Genomic DNA, 20,741 nt, shown 5'->3' with positions numbered 1-20,741 from the left:
ATTATGATTAAATTGTTTTGAATTATCATAATTAAAGCAGAAAATAGGTACACATTGTAAATATCTCTTTTTTTATGCTACTTTCTCACCCGTCTATTAAGAGCAGTTTTGCTGCCAAGTTTGGTTGTCTCTCCAAGGCTATTCTGAGAAACTCTTCTGTCAACATCTTCATGTATTCCTAAAAATGACACTCTCATTAAAATACATTTCAAACTTGCATTTTGTTTATTCCAACTGTAGAATGTCTATGGATATCAAATATTTGCACAAAACGTTATTTTAAAAGCTTAAGATGAAAGGTTTCAAAATCACTTACTTTATAACCTTGCTGTAGCCTCCTTGCATTACAAGCTTACCTGATGTATCTGTATATGGAATATCTCCATTGGTAGTTGCAGCTACCATCAGTTTTTTTGCATTACTGAGGCCACGACTGTTAAGAAAGACAGGCAAATGGACTATATTTCTCATGTAATCGTGTCCATTTATGTTTGAATCACGTAACACACTATTGAGGTTCTGGTTAATTGCCTTTATAATAATATGCGGGTCACTTGCAAAAATGGCAATGAATGGACCTTTTGAAAACAGGACTCGTACCTGCAATAAAAAAGGTAAATTGTAAATTATTTTTTACTATGTGCCATTAAACATTTTTATAGTTAAAATTGTATATTGATTTTGTTCTGATGAAGCACAACATACATGTGAAACACAACATTTTTCTACTCCATATACTGTCACAAGTAATTAAATTACATGATCCTATGAAAGTTATGACTGACATACCACTAGAATTTAATACTGAGTTGTTAACTCCTGAATTTTTTTCAGCTAAAATAACCTTTTAATTAACATAAATTTTAGTTGAGCAGTTTCAAAAATAAACTCTTCACCTGAAGAACTAAGCACAAGAGGACACTAATATATGGCACCTTAGCTCTCAAAGCACTTCACTATCATTAAAGAGTTAGTCTCAATACTTCTGGGAGCAGATCTGTGGCCGATATAAACAATTAGGCTATGTCTAGACTGGCCCCTATTCCGAAATAGCCATGCTAATTTCCAACTTTGGAATAGGGAAATCCGCAGGGGATTTAAATATCCCCCGCGGGATTTAAATAAACATGTCTGCCGCTTTTTTTCCCGGCTTGGGGAAAAGCTGGAAAAAAGCGTCTAGACTGGCGCGATCCTCCGGAATAAAGCCCTTTTCCGGAGGATCTCTTATTCCTTTCCCTATTCCAAAGTTGGAAATTAGCATGGCTATTTCGGAATAGGGGCCAGTCTAGACGTAGCCTTACAGATTCTATTAGAGCTAGGACAATTAATACAAGATAAGGATCTGTTCCCTGGGAGGAAAGCAAAAAATCATCTCTGCAAAATAATAACTCACTGTATCAAGCATCTGTAGAACTTTGTCTTGCTCACAAGCATCCAATCCATCAATAATTACAACAAGTCTTGTCTGATTCTGTGTGAAACTATCAATAGTTTTTGCCATTTTGGCCATCAGTTCTACTTCACACTTCAGAACCTGCGCAAATTTGAAAAAAAAAACAAAAACAAAAAAACACAACACTTTCAAAATTAAAAAAAACAAATAGAAACTATTTAGTGGAAATATGGAGAGAACTTCCTGGAAAGTAGAGTAAAGGTATTCTAATCACAATTCTAGTTTTAAATAAATTTTATATTTTTTCTTAAAAATACCATTTCTTTTAAAAAACCATCAACAATCATATCATTAATGCTTTTAAGTTCTGAAAAGGGTGAACAAATGGATTCTAAAAAGAAATCAATTAAATAACCATTAAAACATTTATTTATGTATCTTAATCAGGCTTTTTCTTACTTAAGAAAAAGTTTGAGAGAGCTGTACTGAAAAAATGAATATTTTTCGTTTACTGTAGTTTTAGTCTGGTCACAGACTATCACAAGTTAATATCATACTAGCTTAATTTAACAATGATAAATATGTATTTACAGTAACTCAGCATTTCAATAGTGAGTAAAAAGAATTCAAAAGAATTTCTCCAGTGAAACCAACTTCAAAAGAATTACTTCGCATAAATTTTATGCAAAGATTTTCCTTATCTGCCTTTGTCTAAATGGTTTTTGTAACTATGTGAAGAAACCCTAAATGACACAATCTCTCTAAAAAACCTCTTTTCCTGTGGGATGACAGTGATGTCATCAACATTACTCTGCATCCCGCCTGCCTCTTCCCTTTCCCCCCCTGCCCTCTCTTCCAGCTCAAGCCTGATCTCGCTGCTCCCACTTGCCACTTAGAATTGCTATTTTAAACCAAGCTCCTACTCACTTTACTTCAGTGTTTCTCAACCAGTGGTACAAGTACCCTTAGGGGTCCTCGAGAAAAGTCTTGGGGGGTACATCAACTGAAATTTGGAGAAAACTAAATTTGTTTTAAATTTTACAGCACTTTCTTATTTATTATATGAAAAGCCACTGCACTCATATAATATGCTCCTTTCCGACTGCTCCTGACAGGTGGCTGGCAGCCCTGAGCTCTGCAGGCAGGGCTGGGTAGCGAGCAGCACCGGCGGAACTCCACGGGGGAGAGGCTGGGACAGTGGCCCCCCACGCTGTTGCTTTCCCCACCTCAGCAGGCTGCAGTGTGCTGGGGTGCCATGTACACAGCACTACCTGCGCCTCACTGCGCCCCACACAAGGCGAGCAGGTACCCCTGCACCTACCTAGCCACCAGGGTTAGAGCCAGGCCCCCACTGGGAAGGGCTAGAGCTGGGGGGAAAGAGAAAGGGCACTGCTGGAGTGGGGAAGGGAGAAGTGGGGCCTGGGCTTGCACGGTGGGATAGGGAGACAGGACCCGAGATGGCAGGTGAGCGGGGAGGGAGCAGAGATCCAGGCTGGTGCAGCCACAGCCTAGCCCTCTCCGGTGGTCAGGTGGGAGAGCAAGGATTACCTACACTCTGCGAGAGGGGGGTTGGCAAAACACAGTGAGCTGGGGAAACAGTCCCCTGGTTAAGGTAAATCAATTTCTTAGTGTTTTCTTAACATTCAAGTGGAAGTGGACTAGGGAGCAAGAAAGATGCAAGTGCAGTGCCTGATGGAAATAATTTTCTCCAGAATAGTTGGGCATGAACTATTCTCCATAATAAGATGAATACGATAAAACAGTAGAACTTTTATCTGACTAACAAGATTTCATGAGAACCCAGCACCAAGTAAATGAATTTAGGTCCACAGCGCACATATTTTCAGCTATAGCAATGAAACGTAAGACAGTCCACAAACAAATTTCAGCCAACATCTAATTTCAAAGACTTGTCAAAAATTTAAGAAAACTAACCAAACAAAAACTATATACAAATTCAAAGGGTATAAAAATATAACTCCATGTGAAATTTCACACTGATTTTTCCTCTTTAAGAAAAGTGGACAAACAGGAATTTAAGTTCCATTTTAATTCAATTTTAGAAAGCAATCTGTAACTATGAAGTCACCAGTTGGCTTCTTCAGTAAATGCTATCATTTTTGTTATTAAGTGTTTAACCGGCTCCTAAAAATTGAGTCACTTTCCTATTGGCTTTATTCTTTTTTTTTTTTTTTTTTTTTTTTACTAAAGAGAGATGGCAAATAACTGACAACACTCAAAGTTATGTGTGTAGTTTATTTTTAATTTCATTAACATTGCAGTAAAGTTTCCTTGCTTTCATAAGATCAAATATGTATCTTAATATTTGATGCAATTACTTTTATCATACTAGTGCAGGTCCTGTGATTGGACATCCAACTCGTGCATATCCTCAGCATATTAATGTGGGCCAGAAAGAGCCAATTAACTTCAGATGTTGCACCTGGAGAGGAACCACAGATTGACAGGGCCTAGTGGCAGAAGACACCCAGATGTGGGATGAGCCAAGATCAGAGTATAAAGCCAGAAAGTGACAACAGGAAGGGGATGCCAGAAGCAGGTCTGCAGTCACTCCCTAGAGGGAAAGAAAGATGGCAATAAACAAGGAGACTCAGAAGACGAGTATACCCTGGAGTTCTGCTCTGGAAGGTGAAGTCTGGCAAGAGGTTGAGAAGGATGAAGCAGCCACAGAGAGCAGAGGAAAAGCCAAGGAGATAAAGGAGTAGGATAGAAAGGAGCCCAGGGAGACAGCAACAAGTTGTAAATTTGAGTAGATATGGACTGCCAGTTATAGGATTCTTTGACAGGAACCTGGAGCACAAGATGAACGCAGACTCCCCTCTAAGCCACTTGAAAAGTGGCACAAGAACTGGAGACATGAAACTGAAGGCCTCCCGAGGCAGCATCCAGATAGCTTTTCTGGAAGGAATTTGTTTCTCTGGAGGAGGGGGACATTATGTGCCATGAGTCACAAAGAGCACCGTGGGAGAAAGAGAGAACATGATGCAAACAACCAATGAAGAGTGCACCAGAACAGGTAAGAGCTAATTCTCAACCCCAACCACAATGAGGAGCACCCTGTGCTGAGAGGGACTTCTTTCAAAGGTCATTTAAATAATTTACTGTCTAGAGCAGAGGTGGGCAAAATACAGCCCACAGGCCTTTTAATCTGGCCTGCAGCCCACCTCTGCAGTACAGAACAGCACCGCTCAAAGTCGCAGGCTGCTCTCTGTCACTCTGAAATGGGGGGAGGAGGGGAGGAGCGGAGGCTTTCTGTGCTGCTTTTCAGCTCCCATTGGCTGAAAACCAGCCAATGAGAGCTGAGAGATTTTGCAGGAGATGAGGGCCACACACAAAGCTTCCCATTCACCCTAGAGAGCCACATGGAACAGCCAGCCACTTTAAGCTGTCTAGGGCTGCTGGCAGACAGGGAAACCGGTCTGAAAGTGCTGCTTGCTGGAAGCAGCTTAGTTACCTCTGGACCTCCACCTTTTCTCACATCCACACTCCCTCCCAGATCCTGCACTCCTTACATTGCTCCCCCAAACCAGAATCTTCTCCTGCACCCATACTGTCTCCTGACCCCAAAACTCCAATCCTCTGCCACAGTGTTGCCACCCAAGCTCTCTGCATCCCCCTCCCTCTACGCTCCCTCCCAGACCCTGCATCTGCCCTAACATCCCTCCCCTAGGCGAGATTCCTCTCCTGTACCCATACCCCTTCCAGGACTCTGCACCCCAAACCCCTCCAACACCCAAACTCCCTCTCCACCTCAATCCCCTACCCCAAACCTTCTTCTGCACCCAACCTCTGTCCCAGACCCTGCACCCCCCTCTCCAGGGAAAAGTGAAGCCCTTGTCCATTTACCAAATCTTGGAGACACTTCCCATCAAATTATTGCCCACCCCTGGTCTAGAGTATTGTGTCTTTCTACAACCAAGTACAACTGTAAACTAAAAATGTGTTTAGCCAATCAAGTAATCCTTGGTGGAACAGATCACATGCACTGAATATAATTTTCAGTGTGAGAACAATATTCATTTATTTGAAAGTTTGTTCTTTTTGTGAGGCTTGGTTTAATTAGATGGATGACATCCAACTGTAAGAGGATTACTGCACTCCTTAGTACCAATCATTAACATAATCTCAAAGCTTACCTTCATGAACCCTTCACTTTTCAGTTTGTGAAGCTTGGAAGCAGCATTATGAAGACGTTTTCTCTGGGAATTTAAGACTGAATCCAACACTTGCCACCATGTACGACAGTTCAAGATAAAAGCCAAACCAACAACACACGCAACAGATATCAGAATAGCATTCACTGTCATGTTCTTTGGATCTACTTTAAAAATGGCCAGCAGCGTGATGCCTGCAATAATGCAACTGAGTATGAAGACGAAGATAACAAAGGATGGGAGACAGCAGGTTTTCTTCCATTTCTTTTTACCTATAAAACATCAAAGTTATTGGATGTTACATGAATCTACATATGTCTAAACTAAAAGTTTTTTATAACAATGTACTCATGTGAAAAAACAGAACACTTTACAACTGCAGTGAATTGGAAAAATTAGAAAAGTAATTTAAGTAATAAATACCTTGTGTTTCTTCTGTTTTGAACACTCGAAAAAGTCTTGTTGCTAAGAAACCAAACTCCCTTTCACATGCATCAGACAGAGTAGCAATCATCTCAGCCATTGATGTCTCTCCACCTACACTGGACAGTCTATTGTAGTCAGTAAACAGAAATCTGAAGAGAGAGAAAAAAGTATACATCTTCTATGTAGAAAGAAGCTTTAAGTTCTTTATTAGCTAGTAGAAATAAAGCCTTCCTGTGCCCACAAAAGCTCACAATACTACATTTTTTGTTAGTCTCTAAGGTGCCATAGGATTACTCATCATTTTTATATATTTTGTCTAGTTTCTAAGGTGCCATTGGACCACTCATTTTTTAAGTGACAGACTAACATGGCTACTACCCCTCTGAAATCTTGCATAGTTATCTTGGCAACCAATATTATTTTCTTCAAAGTAGAAAAAAAGTTTATCCTGATTTATAGATACTCTTTTTTGTTATTGGATCATAAAGAGTTATTTGAAGGAGAATAAATTACACAGTTTGTAGATTGTTATATACAGGCAGTCCCCGGGTTACATGGATCCGACTTACATCAGATCCCTACTTACAAACTGGGTGAGGCAACCCTGCACTAGCTGCTTCTGCCCAGCAGACCAGGAAGATGCAAAGCTAGCGCCCCCCCCCCCCCCCCCAGCAGACAAGGGAGACGCGGAGCGGCTTTTCTCAGCAGACCCCTCAGCTCAAGAATAAAGGACTGAGGGAAGTGAGGTGTGGGAGAATAAAACTGAGCTCTGGAGAAATGTTTGGATAGAGTTTCCCCTACAATATGTACCGGTTCCGACTTACATACAAATTCAACTTAAGAACAAACCTACAGTCCCTATCTTGTACGTAACCCGGGGACTGCCTGTATGTGAAGCTGAATTACAAAGGAAAGAGAAAAAGAAAAGTACATATGAAATATCTCTAACCTGACAGGTAAAGCTTTAGTGGTTTGCTCTGGTAATTCTGGTGGGTTCACAAACATCAGTTTGAGAAGCAGCTCCAAGTACCCAATGTGTCTTGCCAACCTTGTACTCAATACCCAGGCCCAGTTCCAGCTTTCTCCTTCTCTTCGGCCACCAAAGTAAATCACAGCTGTAATAAAATGCTTTATTTTATATTGAGATATAAAGAAAGTCATGAAAGTCTCAACAGGTAAGAATTTACTACTTATCAAAACTTGCAGAACTGATGAAGCCTAGTGGCTTAGTTGTACTTGGAATTGTCTCTCATGCAAAAAAAAAGAATTAGCATCTATTTAAAGCTAGTTCCAAACTAATGTCCTGGACTAAGTATTTTGGAAGCAGTTACATCAAGGCACTGAAGTACAGTTACACCCAATAGAAGTCCCATCGCCAAATGAAAACGAGCTTTTCTGCATTCTAAAACTGGCCTTGTTCAGTCTTTTTTTGATCACAAGAATAGCAGCTGCAATGTGACTCTGAAAATTGAGAGGGGATTTTAAAGCAAGAAAACAAAGGTGGTTCTGAGAACTCTGTCAGGTATGTAAAGGTATCTGTACATACACAGATTGTCTAACGCAGAGCTTGGAAAGAAAGCTAATGAGAAACTGATCATATTTTATTATGGAAATACTAGTCAGGACTCCAGAATTAAGTAAATTATTTACTTGAAATTAAAACAAACTAAAAATATGTCCCTCAAGAAATAGCTCTTCAAGCTTTCTTAATAATGGACAGTTATTGAAAGAGAGTCTTCAAAATAATTAAATACCATTGAAAACTTGTGCACTGTCTATGTTTGAAGAAATTAGATTTCAATAAAACAATGCTATTAACAGCTGAATCTGGTTGTTATGGTTATAGACTAAAACAGGTCCAGGCCAGTAGCTCAGATAATTTATATTGTAGAATTCTAATACATGCAGTAAATCAACCAGTCACCACCTTCCTTCTCCAGTTAATATGCCTGCTGTAATTCCTTTAATCGATAACAGTTTAGTAGAGTGAAAGGGCCTGTATGTCAAGAGTTCTCATTCACAGATCACTTAGCTGCCAAGTATCACTGAACTGACCCCAACTACTACTGCTTTTAGAGCTGTCTGTAGCTTCATGCTAGTCAGATTCACCAATACACATGTGCTTTGTGCTGCTCCCCAGATGCAATCTCAACTCAATCCTATAATGATAGTAAAAAATAATCATGCACTTATGTTTAAAGCATATTAATCTCTGCTCTGAGATTAATTTTTTTGAAATGTTATTTTTAACCCTCTGTGACCTAATCATGGTACCACTATAAAGAATTATGGATATTCTGAGAACTTAAACTGGGCATTTCTGCACTTTAGCACATACGGGCATCTTTTCAGTTAAATTTACCTCTAAATTCCCAAGATTTGCAGTGTTGATTTTGGTGACAATTACATTTTATACAATATTTTATAAGTAATGTGATATAGCTCTTAACCCCATCCTAATATATTTTTCCAACTGTTTTCAAATATTTCTACAATTTTAATCAGACCATGTCAATCATTTGAAGTATTGTGTTCATTTCTAAAACTGAGCCCTGCACTTTTAAAACCTTGTTATTGCCTCAATATTAAGCATTTCTGTCAAAAATAAACAGTTATAAGACTGAAGTGACAAAATTAATATATGGGAGTCTAGTCTATGAATTTTTACTGAACAGCTATTGTTCTAACCCATATTAATGAAGTCAAATGCATTATTTCACTGTTCTTCCTAAGTTTATTCACCAATGTTTATTATTAAAATCAATGAAAATTAACAATCTGAGTTTTCTTGTATTTTTTGCAGAATTACTTGATTTTTTTCCTGAAGCACAACATTTACTTACGAATACTGAAATCTAAAGATAGATAGCACCAATATATTGTAATATGAAGTGAAAATGGACTTACTAAAGAATATGTATAGAACTGCTAATAAGCTCAATGCGACAGCTATTCCAAGCATTATATCTACTGTGAAAGCAAGTAATAAACCCAGCCCTCCACACAACAAGAGCGTCAGGAACACAATAAGCCAAGAGAACTGGAACAGAGGTTCAATCTGCTGTCCTGCAAAAGTTTTCATTTCATCTAGAAGAGAAAAGCATACAGAAAAGTCAACTTTAGCTATATATTTTTATGACACGTAAATAAATCCCTGCATACCAATTAAAGAAATTATATCAGAACCCTGATGATAACCATCATAATATGAAAGTCATTATGTTATGCATTTATCTCTTGTTTTCAGTTTAAGTTCATACAAATGAGATGTCCTGCAACACATAGTTAGTGTCCATGGAGCGAAAGGAGAAACAATATTATAGCCTAGGTTAAAAAATGTCTGGGAAACAGCTAGCAAAGACTGAGAACAAACAAAAGTTCTCCAAATAAAAAACATTAACTTAGGGCAGATATTAGAGCCAATAATGTATGTTAGTTTTATTTATGATGGGAAGGATAAGGTGGAAAAGTGAATGGATATATCTGCTCAAGTATTAATTCTTTTAAGTTATTCAAACCATAAAAAAATTGTGAGCATGAGTGACTGGATATTAGGATGATGAATTAAATTGAATAAATCCATTATACATTTTAGAAGGTATGTTTAACTTTTATGAATTTGATAGAACATCTCAAATATTTACAGGAACAACCTGGAAATCTCAATGAGCGGTAGTTGTCAAAATTGTAAATAAGTGTTTATATGCATTACAACAGACAATACAGAATACATGGAAAATATTTAAATGGCATTAAATGAGTTAATCATGATTCTCTCTTCAAATATTGCATTTAGCCTAATTATGCACTCTCAGAAAGTTGACCTCTACAATAAAAAAGGCAAGAAAATGGCAAGACAAGTTACTAGAATCACAAACCACATAAGAGAATTAAAATTCCAGAGTTTAGTTTTGAAAGATAAAATGGGTAATATACATAAAAGGAGCAAATGATATACAGTAAAACTCCAATTGTCCAGCATCCAGTGGTCCGGCACTCCTGATAGGCCAGCACCAACTAGAACCTAGAAGTGCTCCAGCCAGCTGGACAATTGGAGCTCCTGTGAGCCCCACGCACACTCACGAGCCGGGAAAGGGAAGGGGAGGAGAAGGGAAGGGGATTATATCCATGACGGGTCTGCCAGGACCCGCACTGTGGCCGGCCGGGGGGACAGGGGGCGGCAGGGAATAGCGCGGCGAAGGGCAAACCCTCCACCGTTTTGCAGGGAGGCAGGGAAGAGCCCCGCTCAGCCGCCTGCTACAGGCCAGCTGGGGCTGCAAGCGGTAGTGGAGGAGAGGGGGCAAGGTGAGGGGCAGCGCTGTGGGACCAACTCGGCACCACCGCAGCTACTCTGCTCAGCCACTTCCCCAAGTCTGCCGCTGCTGAAACTGACGAGCGGTGGACTTGGGGAAGAGGCAGGGCAGAGAAGCTGGGGTGCTGCTGGGTTGGCCCCGCAGCGCCGCTCAGGTGAGGGGCGGCCCTGCAGGACCAACCCAACAGCACCCCAACTGCTCTGCCCCACCGCTTCCCCAAGTTCGCTGCTGCCGCGTGTAGCCCTAGCTGGCCTGTCGCCGGCAGCTGCGCGGGGCTTCCCCCACCTCCCTGCAAAACAGCGGAGGGTTCGTTCCCCGCCGATCCCCTTTCCCAGCCGCCCCAGCCCCCACCACTGCAGTACCTCCTGATACTCCGGTATATCCAATAATCCGGCACCCCCTGGGTCCCAAAGGTACTGGATTATCAGAAGTCTACTGTAATAAAGAAACAGCAATCAGCAGGGCTCGCCGAACCGCGGTGAGCCCCACTCGCCAGCCGTGCTGTCTGGCGATCTGTGCATGTGCAGATCGTTTTGTGCATGCGCAGATCGCCGGAACCCAGCTCTTCCGGGTTACAATCTACTCGCCCATGACGAGTAGACTGTATAATTTGTCGAGCCCTGGCGATCAGTATTCACATTTTCATATAATAAAAAAATAAAACTATTTAATATTCAAAGTAGAATTCCAAACTAAGAAAATTAAATATTTTCAAAGCAACAGAATTACCATGTGGGGGATTCACTACTACAGGAAGTCCTGTAGACCAAAAGGTTAGCAAAAACTGGTTAGAAACTATATAAAATGTATAATTTTAGGACAGCACTAACTAACTTAAAGGTTATCAGTCCTCATGCTATATATTTTCCCTGACTTATGGGCACGATATGGAGGAGGAGAGTTTCTGAGAAGAGTTGTATTATTGAATCAAAGGATACTGAACTTGATGGTCTACCTCAGTGTAGTAACACCTATGTGATATTTTATAGACAATGTATCTAAACATACAAAAAAGCCATCATCAAATATTACCTTCCAGTTTTTTGAGCAAAAAAGATTTCCCACTTCCCCATTGGGCATACAGCCCTACACAGATAGGTGGCTGCATGGTTGGCTCACTGAGAATATCAGCCAGGGCACTGCTATAGAGATCATAACCCAGCATGTCTCCATCACTTTCAGTAGGAGACAAATGTCCTGCAATGTAAATATAACACATTATGTTTTTTCATGTTATATATTTCACACAATTACTTCAAATCATGACAAATCCACTTGTGTAATAAAAAATTCAATGGAAGACTAAAAATCATTGCTTTTGATTATATAGTCTAGCTCAACTGGATTTCAACTGTAAGTACATAAGCAATATAGCAAGAAAACAGGACACATCTCATAAGAACTATAGTTTCAAGACTATTAAGATTTAGCATGCAAGGATTCAAACAATATCCTATAGTTGCAACAAGTTGAAGAAAATAAATTCCTTTCAAAACAAAAAACTAAATATAACCAAAACCAAACGTAAGGGAGTCCTTGTCAACACATTTCACATGAGTTTACTGTTCAGAAACAAATGACAAAAGAGTTAATTATAACTGTATTAGGGCGCCAAAATAATGGATTTTCTTACTATATACCAGTCAAGCTCTGATTTCCTTTTTAGATTACCACCTTTCCCCTCATTAAAACTGCACTTTTCTAAACTACACTCAATTTTCATCATACAATGGGATAAACAGAAAGGCAGCCTAGGAAGATTATTCTAATGCACCTGGTTTAATCTTTAAGTCCTAGTAGGAACTCTGTTCTCCTTAAAAGCACATAGCAATACTTAAGAAAAAGAAACAACACTCGCACTTACTGGCACCAAATATCTGAGTTAAAATGCTTTTCTGATGGCTACAGTCAATGTTGTAAGGTGTCTCTCCTGCTTTGTTGGGTCTATAAAGCAGTCTGCCATCTTTTGGATTTCTTAAAAGCAGTTCTGCAAGTTTACGGCTTCTTCCACGAATGGCAATATGAAGTGGAGTATCTCCTTTCTGAAATTAGATCAAGTGGAAAGTTCTCTTAATAGCAATGGGTATTATTTTTGAAAAGTGAGATTCTGAACATAATACATATTCCAAAGTATTACTGTGGAAAACTTAGTGACACAAATTCTCTCTGGTACGTGCTCATGAACACAACATTGAAGAAATTCACCAAAATTTAACATACAGACAAGGAGGACTATAACAGAAAAATACATTTTAAAAAATTCAGCTGACTTGTTCCATATTTTAAGGCCTGTGAAAGGGAAAGTTACTCCCCCGTGCAGTAACAACGGTTCTTTAATATGTGCATCCCCAACATTGGAGTTTGCTGTTGCGGTTCTGCAAACGATGTGGCATGGGGATGCCCAGTGCCGGAGGTACCTGATTTATCTCCCGTGCTGACTCTGGGAGATAAGGAGCGGGCTAGAGATGCTCTCTTTTTTGCAGGCGGCTTAGATGAAAACAAACCTGCCCCTTTCTTTTGCTTAGAGGGGATCTCCTGCTGAGTACTTCCCTTTGCAAACCTGGTTTGAGGCTCCAGAGCCTTATCAAACAGCAACATCCTGAATCTGAGCTCTCTAGTCTTTTCAGGCCCTGTCCATGAGGCTACAATAATGCACACATTTCTGCAGAACATGTGCCTCACCCAAGCAGCGAATACATGACCCATGGCCATCTGAAGTGAGCATAGGGTTGTGACACTTGTTGCACTTTTTAAACCCTTTGCTGGCATTTTGTCAATCTCTTTCCCTGTTCTTTCTTCTTCCCCCTCAGAGAAGGGGCAGGGTAAGAGTGTATGGTTCTCTGTGATTAGATGGCAACCTTATTTATAACTGTAATCTTCAGCGTAGATCAGAGCATCCATCCTGTAGCACAGACTTGATACCTAGTGGACAGACTATGCCTGAGACTATGTCTAAGAAGCTGACACAGAACATTCAAAGAGCCATTAACACTGAACAACTCTAAACTGCTGGAACAATGTGGTATCTACTAGCAGATCCTTTCACTTTGAATGGACTCCATGCAGAAACCTGTTTGCAAGGAGAGAAGGCTATTAATACAGTACCTGGGAGACCAATCATGGACCAGGATCCCATTGTGTTAGGCACAATACAAAAAGAAAAAAAAACAAAAAAACCCACAAAATTCTGTCACGAAGAGCTTATAATCTAAGTATAAGACAAGAAGTAAGATCACATAGCCAGATAGGGTAGTACAAGAAAACCATGACAACTTACAGTACAGCATCACAAGCCATGGCCTCAGCACACCAGCACTACAACCACTGGTAGAGCACATGTTGATTAAGATAACAGTGATGGTTACAATATGAGAACGGAAATAAAATATAGGCTATAGGATGGAAAAATCCATGACTTGCTCCCAAAAACAGAGCTCTATCTGGCTACAAAAAGTACTCATTATTCACTACCACACTTGTGTACGAAACTAATATGATCAGAAATACTAAAAATAAATTACCAAATATTCTTTACCTTGTCTATAGCAGAAACCTTAGCACCTTTATCCAGCAGAAGCTCTACTATATCAATATTTCTCATCTTGGTTGCTTTTATAAGAGGTGTTTCTCCATCCTAAAAATGAAAGGATTTAAAAACAAACATAAAAACCTTCATAAAAACATCGTCTTTCGACTCATCATAATTAGAAATGTTTAAACAAACTACATTCTTTACTTTTAAGGGAGGACACTTATAATTTCAGAAGCATCACTACATAAAAAAAAAATAGTGCTTCGCAACTTTTCTGGTAAAAATGCATTCACTATTCAAGAACATAGCAAATTGATCATAAACAATGTAAAAGCCTTCCTACAGACACTTCATTACACAGTCCAAAATCAGTCTAAAAGAAAGGGACAGTTCCCATAACATGGATAACAATGTACTTGCAAAAAAAGTTAAATCATTGTTACGTACAGTATTTCCTCTTTTCAGTTACAGTACCTTGTAGCCAGACACAAAACCCCATCTTGTTTTTCCACGAGCCCCATCTTGTTCCCCCCCCCCCCCCCCCCCAGAGAGCAAGAGAAAGGCAGTCAGCCTTTGATGCCCTGGGAACACAGGTTTGCTGCCTGTCCCTGACTCTACCATAAACAGAAACCAGACAGTAAATGGGCTAGCTGATGACCCGGGGCCTCCCGTCGCCCTGATGGCTAGTACCAGTAATGGACACGCCTGCACTGTCCCAGGAGAAGAATCTTCGTCCATCACATACCAGAGGTGCCCATTGTCTGCATTTTTCCCAGGTGTAAATTATGCTTTGCACCCTTCGTGGGAAACTTGGTGTTCAAAGCCATTTTTCCTAATTGGCCACTTAAAACCAGGAAGAAGCCTACATGACCCAAGGGGTATAAAAAGAGGTTCAGCCGCCCACCCCATTTGAGCTCCAATCATCTATACCTGCTGGCAGGTATTGATTGTCTCCCGAGGTCTGTGGGACGCCCAACCTCGCCCTACTTCTTCCCGAGGGATTGAGAGAAAGACGCTGGCCACGCCAAGTCTGGAACGCAGGGGTGAGAATATATACCTGCTATGTGTCTATTTTGCATGCATTTAATAAGAGCTCAGAGAACCAAAGGGTTTCATGGTACCTGTAAGTGACTTCTTAGTGTAATTTCTGTCCTGTCCTTTGTAGTGTCTGTGTTATCTGTAACACAGTAGTAGCATCTAACAACTAAGTTTACCCTGTAACAATAAATAGTAACTGTTTAAGCTTTAACCTGACTCCTTCAGTTGCTGTAACAGAACCAAGCACAATTTAAAAGAACTTCAGCCGGTCATAAGGGACTCACTGCGCTGACCGTCGGCTGACATACCTGCAATGACAGACTTTCAGAGTTTATTACTTATTAACACAGTCTCTCCTTCTCACGGTGGGTGACATAGAGAAGCTAGACTGCTGCGATACGGAAATCGCGATCGCGGGTATCGCCTGCTGAGTGAGCATGGATGGTCATGGTAATAATGGCTATAGTATCGTCTGTGATGATACGACCCTGGCGAGCATCTTGGGGAATATCTTTGTGATGTACCATAGCGATGTGAGTATGCTGAAGGGCTTGAGGACCTTGGGGAAACAGACCTCATGGTGTAATGTGATGGGGAGCGAGAGTAGTGATCTCGATAATACCGTCGTGAAGGGGAGTGACGAGGTGACCTGTAGTAGCGCTCCCTAGTAGAAACATAACATGGAGCACGATGGTGACTGGCAGAACAGGATGATGCTGGTGATAATGGTCCTGGAGAGAAAGCAGCCCGATCTGGAGTGAGGGAGACCGTTCAAATGCGCCTTGCCTTCTGCTGTGCCTTGGTCGGTACCGAGGAGATGTATGGGGAGGACGGTGCCGTGTGCAAGGGGCTGATCGCTGCACAGACAGCTTCAGCAAAGCGGCCATTGCCATCCGTGTAAGCCGGTGCCGCTGGTGCTATCAGCTGTTCCAGCACCGGAAGCAGCATCGGTGATGAGAAGTGTCTGGTGCCTAACTCTGGCTATTGTGGGTGCCAGCTGAGTTGCTCCCATGTGTGCAGGCGCCGGAGAAGCTGATGCTGGTGCGGCCGTTGCCGGCTTCTGAACAGCCATTAGAGCCATTGCCTGTGCCAACTCAGCCCACGGCCCTTTAACAAAGGTTGGTACCATGTGTTTCGGCAGGGCAGGACTTGCGGCTGATGAACTATGGCCATTGCCCGTCATCTCCGTCGGTTACCTAGGCTGTACACCTGAGGTGCCAGGTCTATCCCCCACACTGACTCTGGCAGGGGGACTTGACATTTTGCACAGAGGCTGCTTAGTAGTCAGGCAAGCTTCATGCCTGCCTGGGGAGCCCGAGGACAATTCATTTTCTTCGGGCGCTTGGAGGGCTTTGCTGAAGAGAAGCATCCATAGCCTCATCTCTCTATCGCGCCTTGCCCTGGCTGTCAGTTTCATGCAGAGTGCGCACTTAAGCGGAATATGTCCATCTCCCAGGCACTTGATGCATCGTGAGTGCCCGATGCAGGCGTTGCCTCCCGGCACTGTGAGCATTTCTTAAAGCCAGATGATCCTGGCATGATGATGCTATGTGTACTAAAGTCTTAGTTTTAAACACAAGCCTAGAACTAGAACTGAAACAGCTCTTTTTTTTTTTTTTAACTGCAATAAAATCACTACAACTACAACTACTAACAGGAAGAGCTAACAGAAACGCTGAACTAACAAACTACTAACTAAGTACTAAACACTAAAGTTCCCTTTCTCCTCAGATCAGAGAGAGCGCGCGTCCTATCTCCGTCTGTGGTCGCAGACAGTTAAAGGAAACTGACAAGACCGGACCACGCTCAGCTGAGTGGCATGAGGCAGCAGTCACGCATGCATGGTCCGGTAGGGCTACTGCTAGCAAAAATCCTCCGGTTTGCAGCGCCAGGACGAGCCCAGCACCTCGAGTGAAGCACCCTCAGGGACACTACTTGACGAAGAACAACAAACACCATATCTGTGGTTATAGTCCCAGTCACTTACCTTTGTACATATTTCAGTATCAGGATTGCATTGCAAGATATCCCTCACCATTGTAGCATTTCCTTTTTCAACAGCCCAATATAAAGCAGTTTTGCTATCCTATAAAAACAAACAAACAACATTTTAGATTTACACAGCAGTTTTCATCCAGCAGGATCCATTTTTTAGAACATATGGGAAAAACACTAAGTCATACAGCACGATTATATCATAGTTCAAGAAAAGCAGAGGACATTACAACATACAACTATAACTTCAGGTGGATTTGGGGTGAGTGGCACACAACCCCTTGCACCAGAATTTGGCTAGAAAATAGGGGTTACCGCCTGTACAAGGTGCCAGAAGGATTTTTAGTCAGTCAAAATAGTCAGGACTTCTAACCAAACAACTTCTCCTAACACCATTCTAGGGCATTGCTTTAGGCACAACTGAGAGTAAAGCGTACTGCCTATGGACAAATCAATATATTTTCTGCCAGATTGCTAGTTTCTCTGAGATAAGTTACGATTCAAATATAAAAAAACTCAAATCTTCTACATTTGCAAGATCAGAGGTCTTTATACTGAGTTTCCAGATAGACATGAGAAATAAAATGTGAGCAACAGCACACTGGCAGACAAGTAAATTTGGTTCTCAAATGTAATTTCAAGAGCTAAGAAACAATTCACTCCATCCCTTCTCCCAGGACTGGCTTCCTGGAAGCAGTAGGGCAGAAACAAACTGGTAATTGTCAGACACTATGTGACATTCAGGGGAAAGAAGGAAGCCTTCAGAGAGACTAGAATACCAGGCAGTCTGTTTGGATAATTAATCTCTATGAGGAATGAGGATCACCCAACATGTATTGCATAGGGTAATGATGGGAACACCATTTGCCAATTCAACAAAGCCTTCTGGCCATCCCAATTTGCTGGCCATACATACTTTTGATAGTACAAGCAGGTTCAGAACATGGGTTTGACTTCTTGTCCCACGCTATGTACGTTTTTCCCCACCCACTCTCAAGTTCAGAAAGGACATTGGTGGGGAATTTTCCATAAATATTTCATGAATTAAAGGGCAGCGAAGAGACATGAATGCCTGCAATGTGGAATTCCATTATGTCATTTGATATTGTATATAACTGGTATATTTCTAGATTGGTATGGTGCCAACTGCTCCTGGTCTCCATGAATCTCTCTCCTACTGTTGATTGGTACGTACATCCAGTCACAAAAGTGGGTCCCTTCCTGAAAAGCAGCTCCTTTTACTTCTCCCTCACACCCTCCCCCACAAGAACCTCTATTAGCAGAAAATATTCTTTATTTTATAGGACTCCAAGCTCTTTCTTTGCATGTGTAGAAGTAGGTAGAAGTTATAGCCAGCACAAAGAATCATAAATTATTGCTTTATAGTCTACAGTACTAGAACAGCTAGTGTAGAAGGTAGGCACTGAACTGCTAAACAGAGCCAGACCAGGTTGTGCTTAGGCAGGACTAATTGGTCCCAGATTTATGGTCAAGAGAACAGCCATAAAGGGTCAGACCAAAGGTCAATCTAGCCAGTATCCAATCTTCTGGGAATGAACAGAACAAGTCATCTTGACATGATCCATTCTCTGTCACTCATTCCCAGCTCTGCCTGGCAGAAGCTAGGGTCTGGGACACCATCTATGCCCCTCTTGGCTAATAGCCATTAATGGACCTATCCTCTGTGATTTTTATCTATTTTTTTTTTAAACTTGGAATACTTGGAAGATCTGTGATTTCATCGATGTGAATAGTCTCTCTACTGATGCAGATAGCAACTTTTCCACGCTGTCCGGTTTTGTGCAGTTCTCATCCATGTCCTTCCATGAATCTTTCATAAAGGATCCACCCAACATGCTGGAGGCCTTCCTCTTGTCCTTTTTACATCTGATGGATACCAATGAAGTATACGTGATCTCCATCTGTTGTGTCTCAGTCTCGCTACATGGCTAATCCATCTCCTTTTCTGATCGCACATAACTTGGATGATATCGTTGACATCACTTCTGGCAGACAAATCATCAATAGTAACATGTTGTAGCATACTTACATCCACCATGAATCTTTCCATTGTTCTTTGGATGATTTGCAGCTTTAATCTGTAAGCATCCTATTCCAGGTTTCGCAGCCATAGAGCATTTACTGGAAGGACAGAGGTGTTAAAGAGATGGGCTTTCATGGTGGTGGAAAGTTTGGGATTGACAAAAACACTGTGCAGACTCCCAAAGGCAATCCAGCCTGACTTCCTCCTCCTGCTCAACTTTGGGCCCAACTCACTGTCCATCGCAATGTTTGTCCAAGATATACATATTGATCTACCAGCTCAACAGTCTGTCCATCCAACAGCATGACATACTCTGAACAATATGCGTTTTTCATCCACTTCGTTTTTCCAGTGTGGATGGTTAGGCCAATCTCCTTTGCATTCTTACTGATGTCACTGAGGAGGGTTTGCAATGTTGCAGGTTTTTAAGCAATTAGGACAATGTCATATGCAAAAAGGAGCATCTGAAGAACCTCGCTATCAATAAGAAATTAATCTTTCACTTTGATCTTCCACAGGACATCTTCCTGGACACTGGCAAAAAACTTTGAGGCACAAACATCCTCCTGATTTACACCTCATTTAACGTCAATGATCAAGGGATCATTTCCGTAGTTATATCCATAATGGAATCTTGTATGATTCTAACATATACAGGAGAAACCCTGCAAAAGAAGAGCACTTAAAACTGCATTTTGTTCTACCTAGTCAAAGGCTTTTTTATAGTCAATGAATAACAAACATAGAGGGCTCATGTACTCTCTACACCTTTCAGTCATCAGTGACACACAAAAATATGATCCACTGTGGGAAATCCCCTACGAAAGCCTGCCTGTTCCCTTCTCATGATTTCCTCGAGGACACCATCAATACAGGCATAGATCGTTCTCCACAAAATCCTGTTCTGTTGCCTCATCATGGCTTGGAGGGGACCCTGAGCTCTTGAAAGCTATTCCAGAGGAGTGCAAGCTCCAGCAGGTTCTACCAAGCTGGAAAGGTTTCAAGTTCGGTCCTGACAGCCGACTGTATTTCCACCGTCCAAGTACCAGCCTAGCAAAGTGTGGAGAGGCTCATCACTAGAAGGTTGGTCACCAGGCAATGATTTGACCACAGCAACTGTGAACACAATAACAACAGTAGTAATAATTTTGAACTCTGCTAAATTCGTGGTCTTCATAACATCCTCTGGCAGGGAGTTTCATAGGCTGACTGTGCATTGTGTGAAGAAATACTTCCTTTTGTTTGTTTTAAACCGGCTGCTTATTAGTTTTATTTGGTGACCCCAAGTTCTTGTGTTCTGGAAGGATGTAAATAGAACTTTCTTATTCACCTTCTCCACACCAGTCATGATTTTATACACTCTATCATATTCTCCTTTAGTTGTCTCTTTTCCAAACTGAAAAGACCCAGTCTTATTACTCTCGTCATGTGGCAGCCACTTTATGCCCCTAATCATTTCTTTTGCTCTTTCTGAAACTTTTCAATTCTAATACATCTTTTTTGAGATGAGGCAAGCACATCTGTATTCAAGATGCAGATGTACCACGGATCAAGGAAGAATAGAAGGTCTTACCACAACAGAGTTTATAAATATTTACTCATTTTGATTAGTGTCCTGGAAAACCTACTGATGACTCTGCCTATTTGCATGGTCTTGTTCTTAAATACTTAGCCAAAATATAGAGTAGTTTTTAACACATTTAAAACTTGGTCTACAAGCCATACAATTTGTTCAACCAGAGCGTGGGGGGAGGAGAGGAGAACACTTGTTTACTCACCAAAAGCAAGTAAGCAGCTTTCATGGGCAATGATCATCAACTCTTCC

At 41.2% G+C, this 20,741-nt stretch overlaps 1 protein-coding gene across 4 annotated transcripts in view; it reads right to left on the bottom strand.

Annotated features, from left to right (window-relative positions):
* Window positions 1–20,741, bottom strand: part of KIDINS220 (kinase D interacting substrate 220) — a 188,190-nt gene that overhangs the window by 132,618 nt on the left and 34,831 nt on the right. For all 4 annotated transcript variants that reach the window (XM_075923523.2, XM_006123619.5, XM_006123620.5 and 1 more), the window contains exons 10-20: window positions 16,865–16,963; window positions 13,843–13,941; window positions 12,172–12,349; window positions 11,340–11,504; window positions 8,902–9,081; window positions 6,944–7,109; window positions 5,992–6,143; window positions 5,551–5,840; window positions 1,394–1,534; window positions 357–600; window positions 90–178 (exon numbers count right to left, since the gene is read on the bottom strand). In XM_075923523.2, the coding sequence (XP_075779638.1) occupies window positions 90–178; window positions 357–600; window positions 1,394–1,534; window positions 5,551–5,840; window positions 5,992–6,143; window positions 6,944–7,109; window positions 8,902–9,081; window positions 11,340–11,504; window positions 12,172–12,349; window positions 13,843–13,941; window positions 16,865–16,963 (1,803 nt within the window). The remainder of the gene's footprint in view (window positions 1–89; window positions 179–356; window positions 601–1,393; window positions 1,535–5,550; window positions 5,841–5,991; window positions 6,144–6,943; window positions 7,110–8,901; window positions 9,082–11,339; window positions 11,505–12,171; window positions 12,350–13,842; window positions 13,942–16,864; window positions 16,964–20,741) is intronic.

This window comes from Pelodiscus sinensis, chromosome 3 (genome assembly GCF_052426305.1).
Source record: "Pelodiscus sinensis isolate ZL-2025 chromosome 3, ASM5242630v1, whole genome shotgun sequence".
In the NCBI taxonomy this organism is placed as follows: domain Eukaryota; kingdom Metazoa; phylum Chordata; order Testudines; family Trionychidae; genus Pelodiscus; species Pelodiscus sinensis.
The sequence above is the reverse complement of the archived record's forward strand: the minus strand, read 5'-3'. Positions and strand labels throughout refer to the sequence as shown.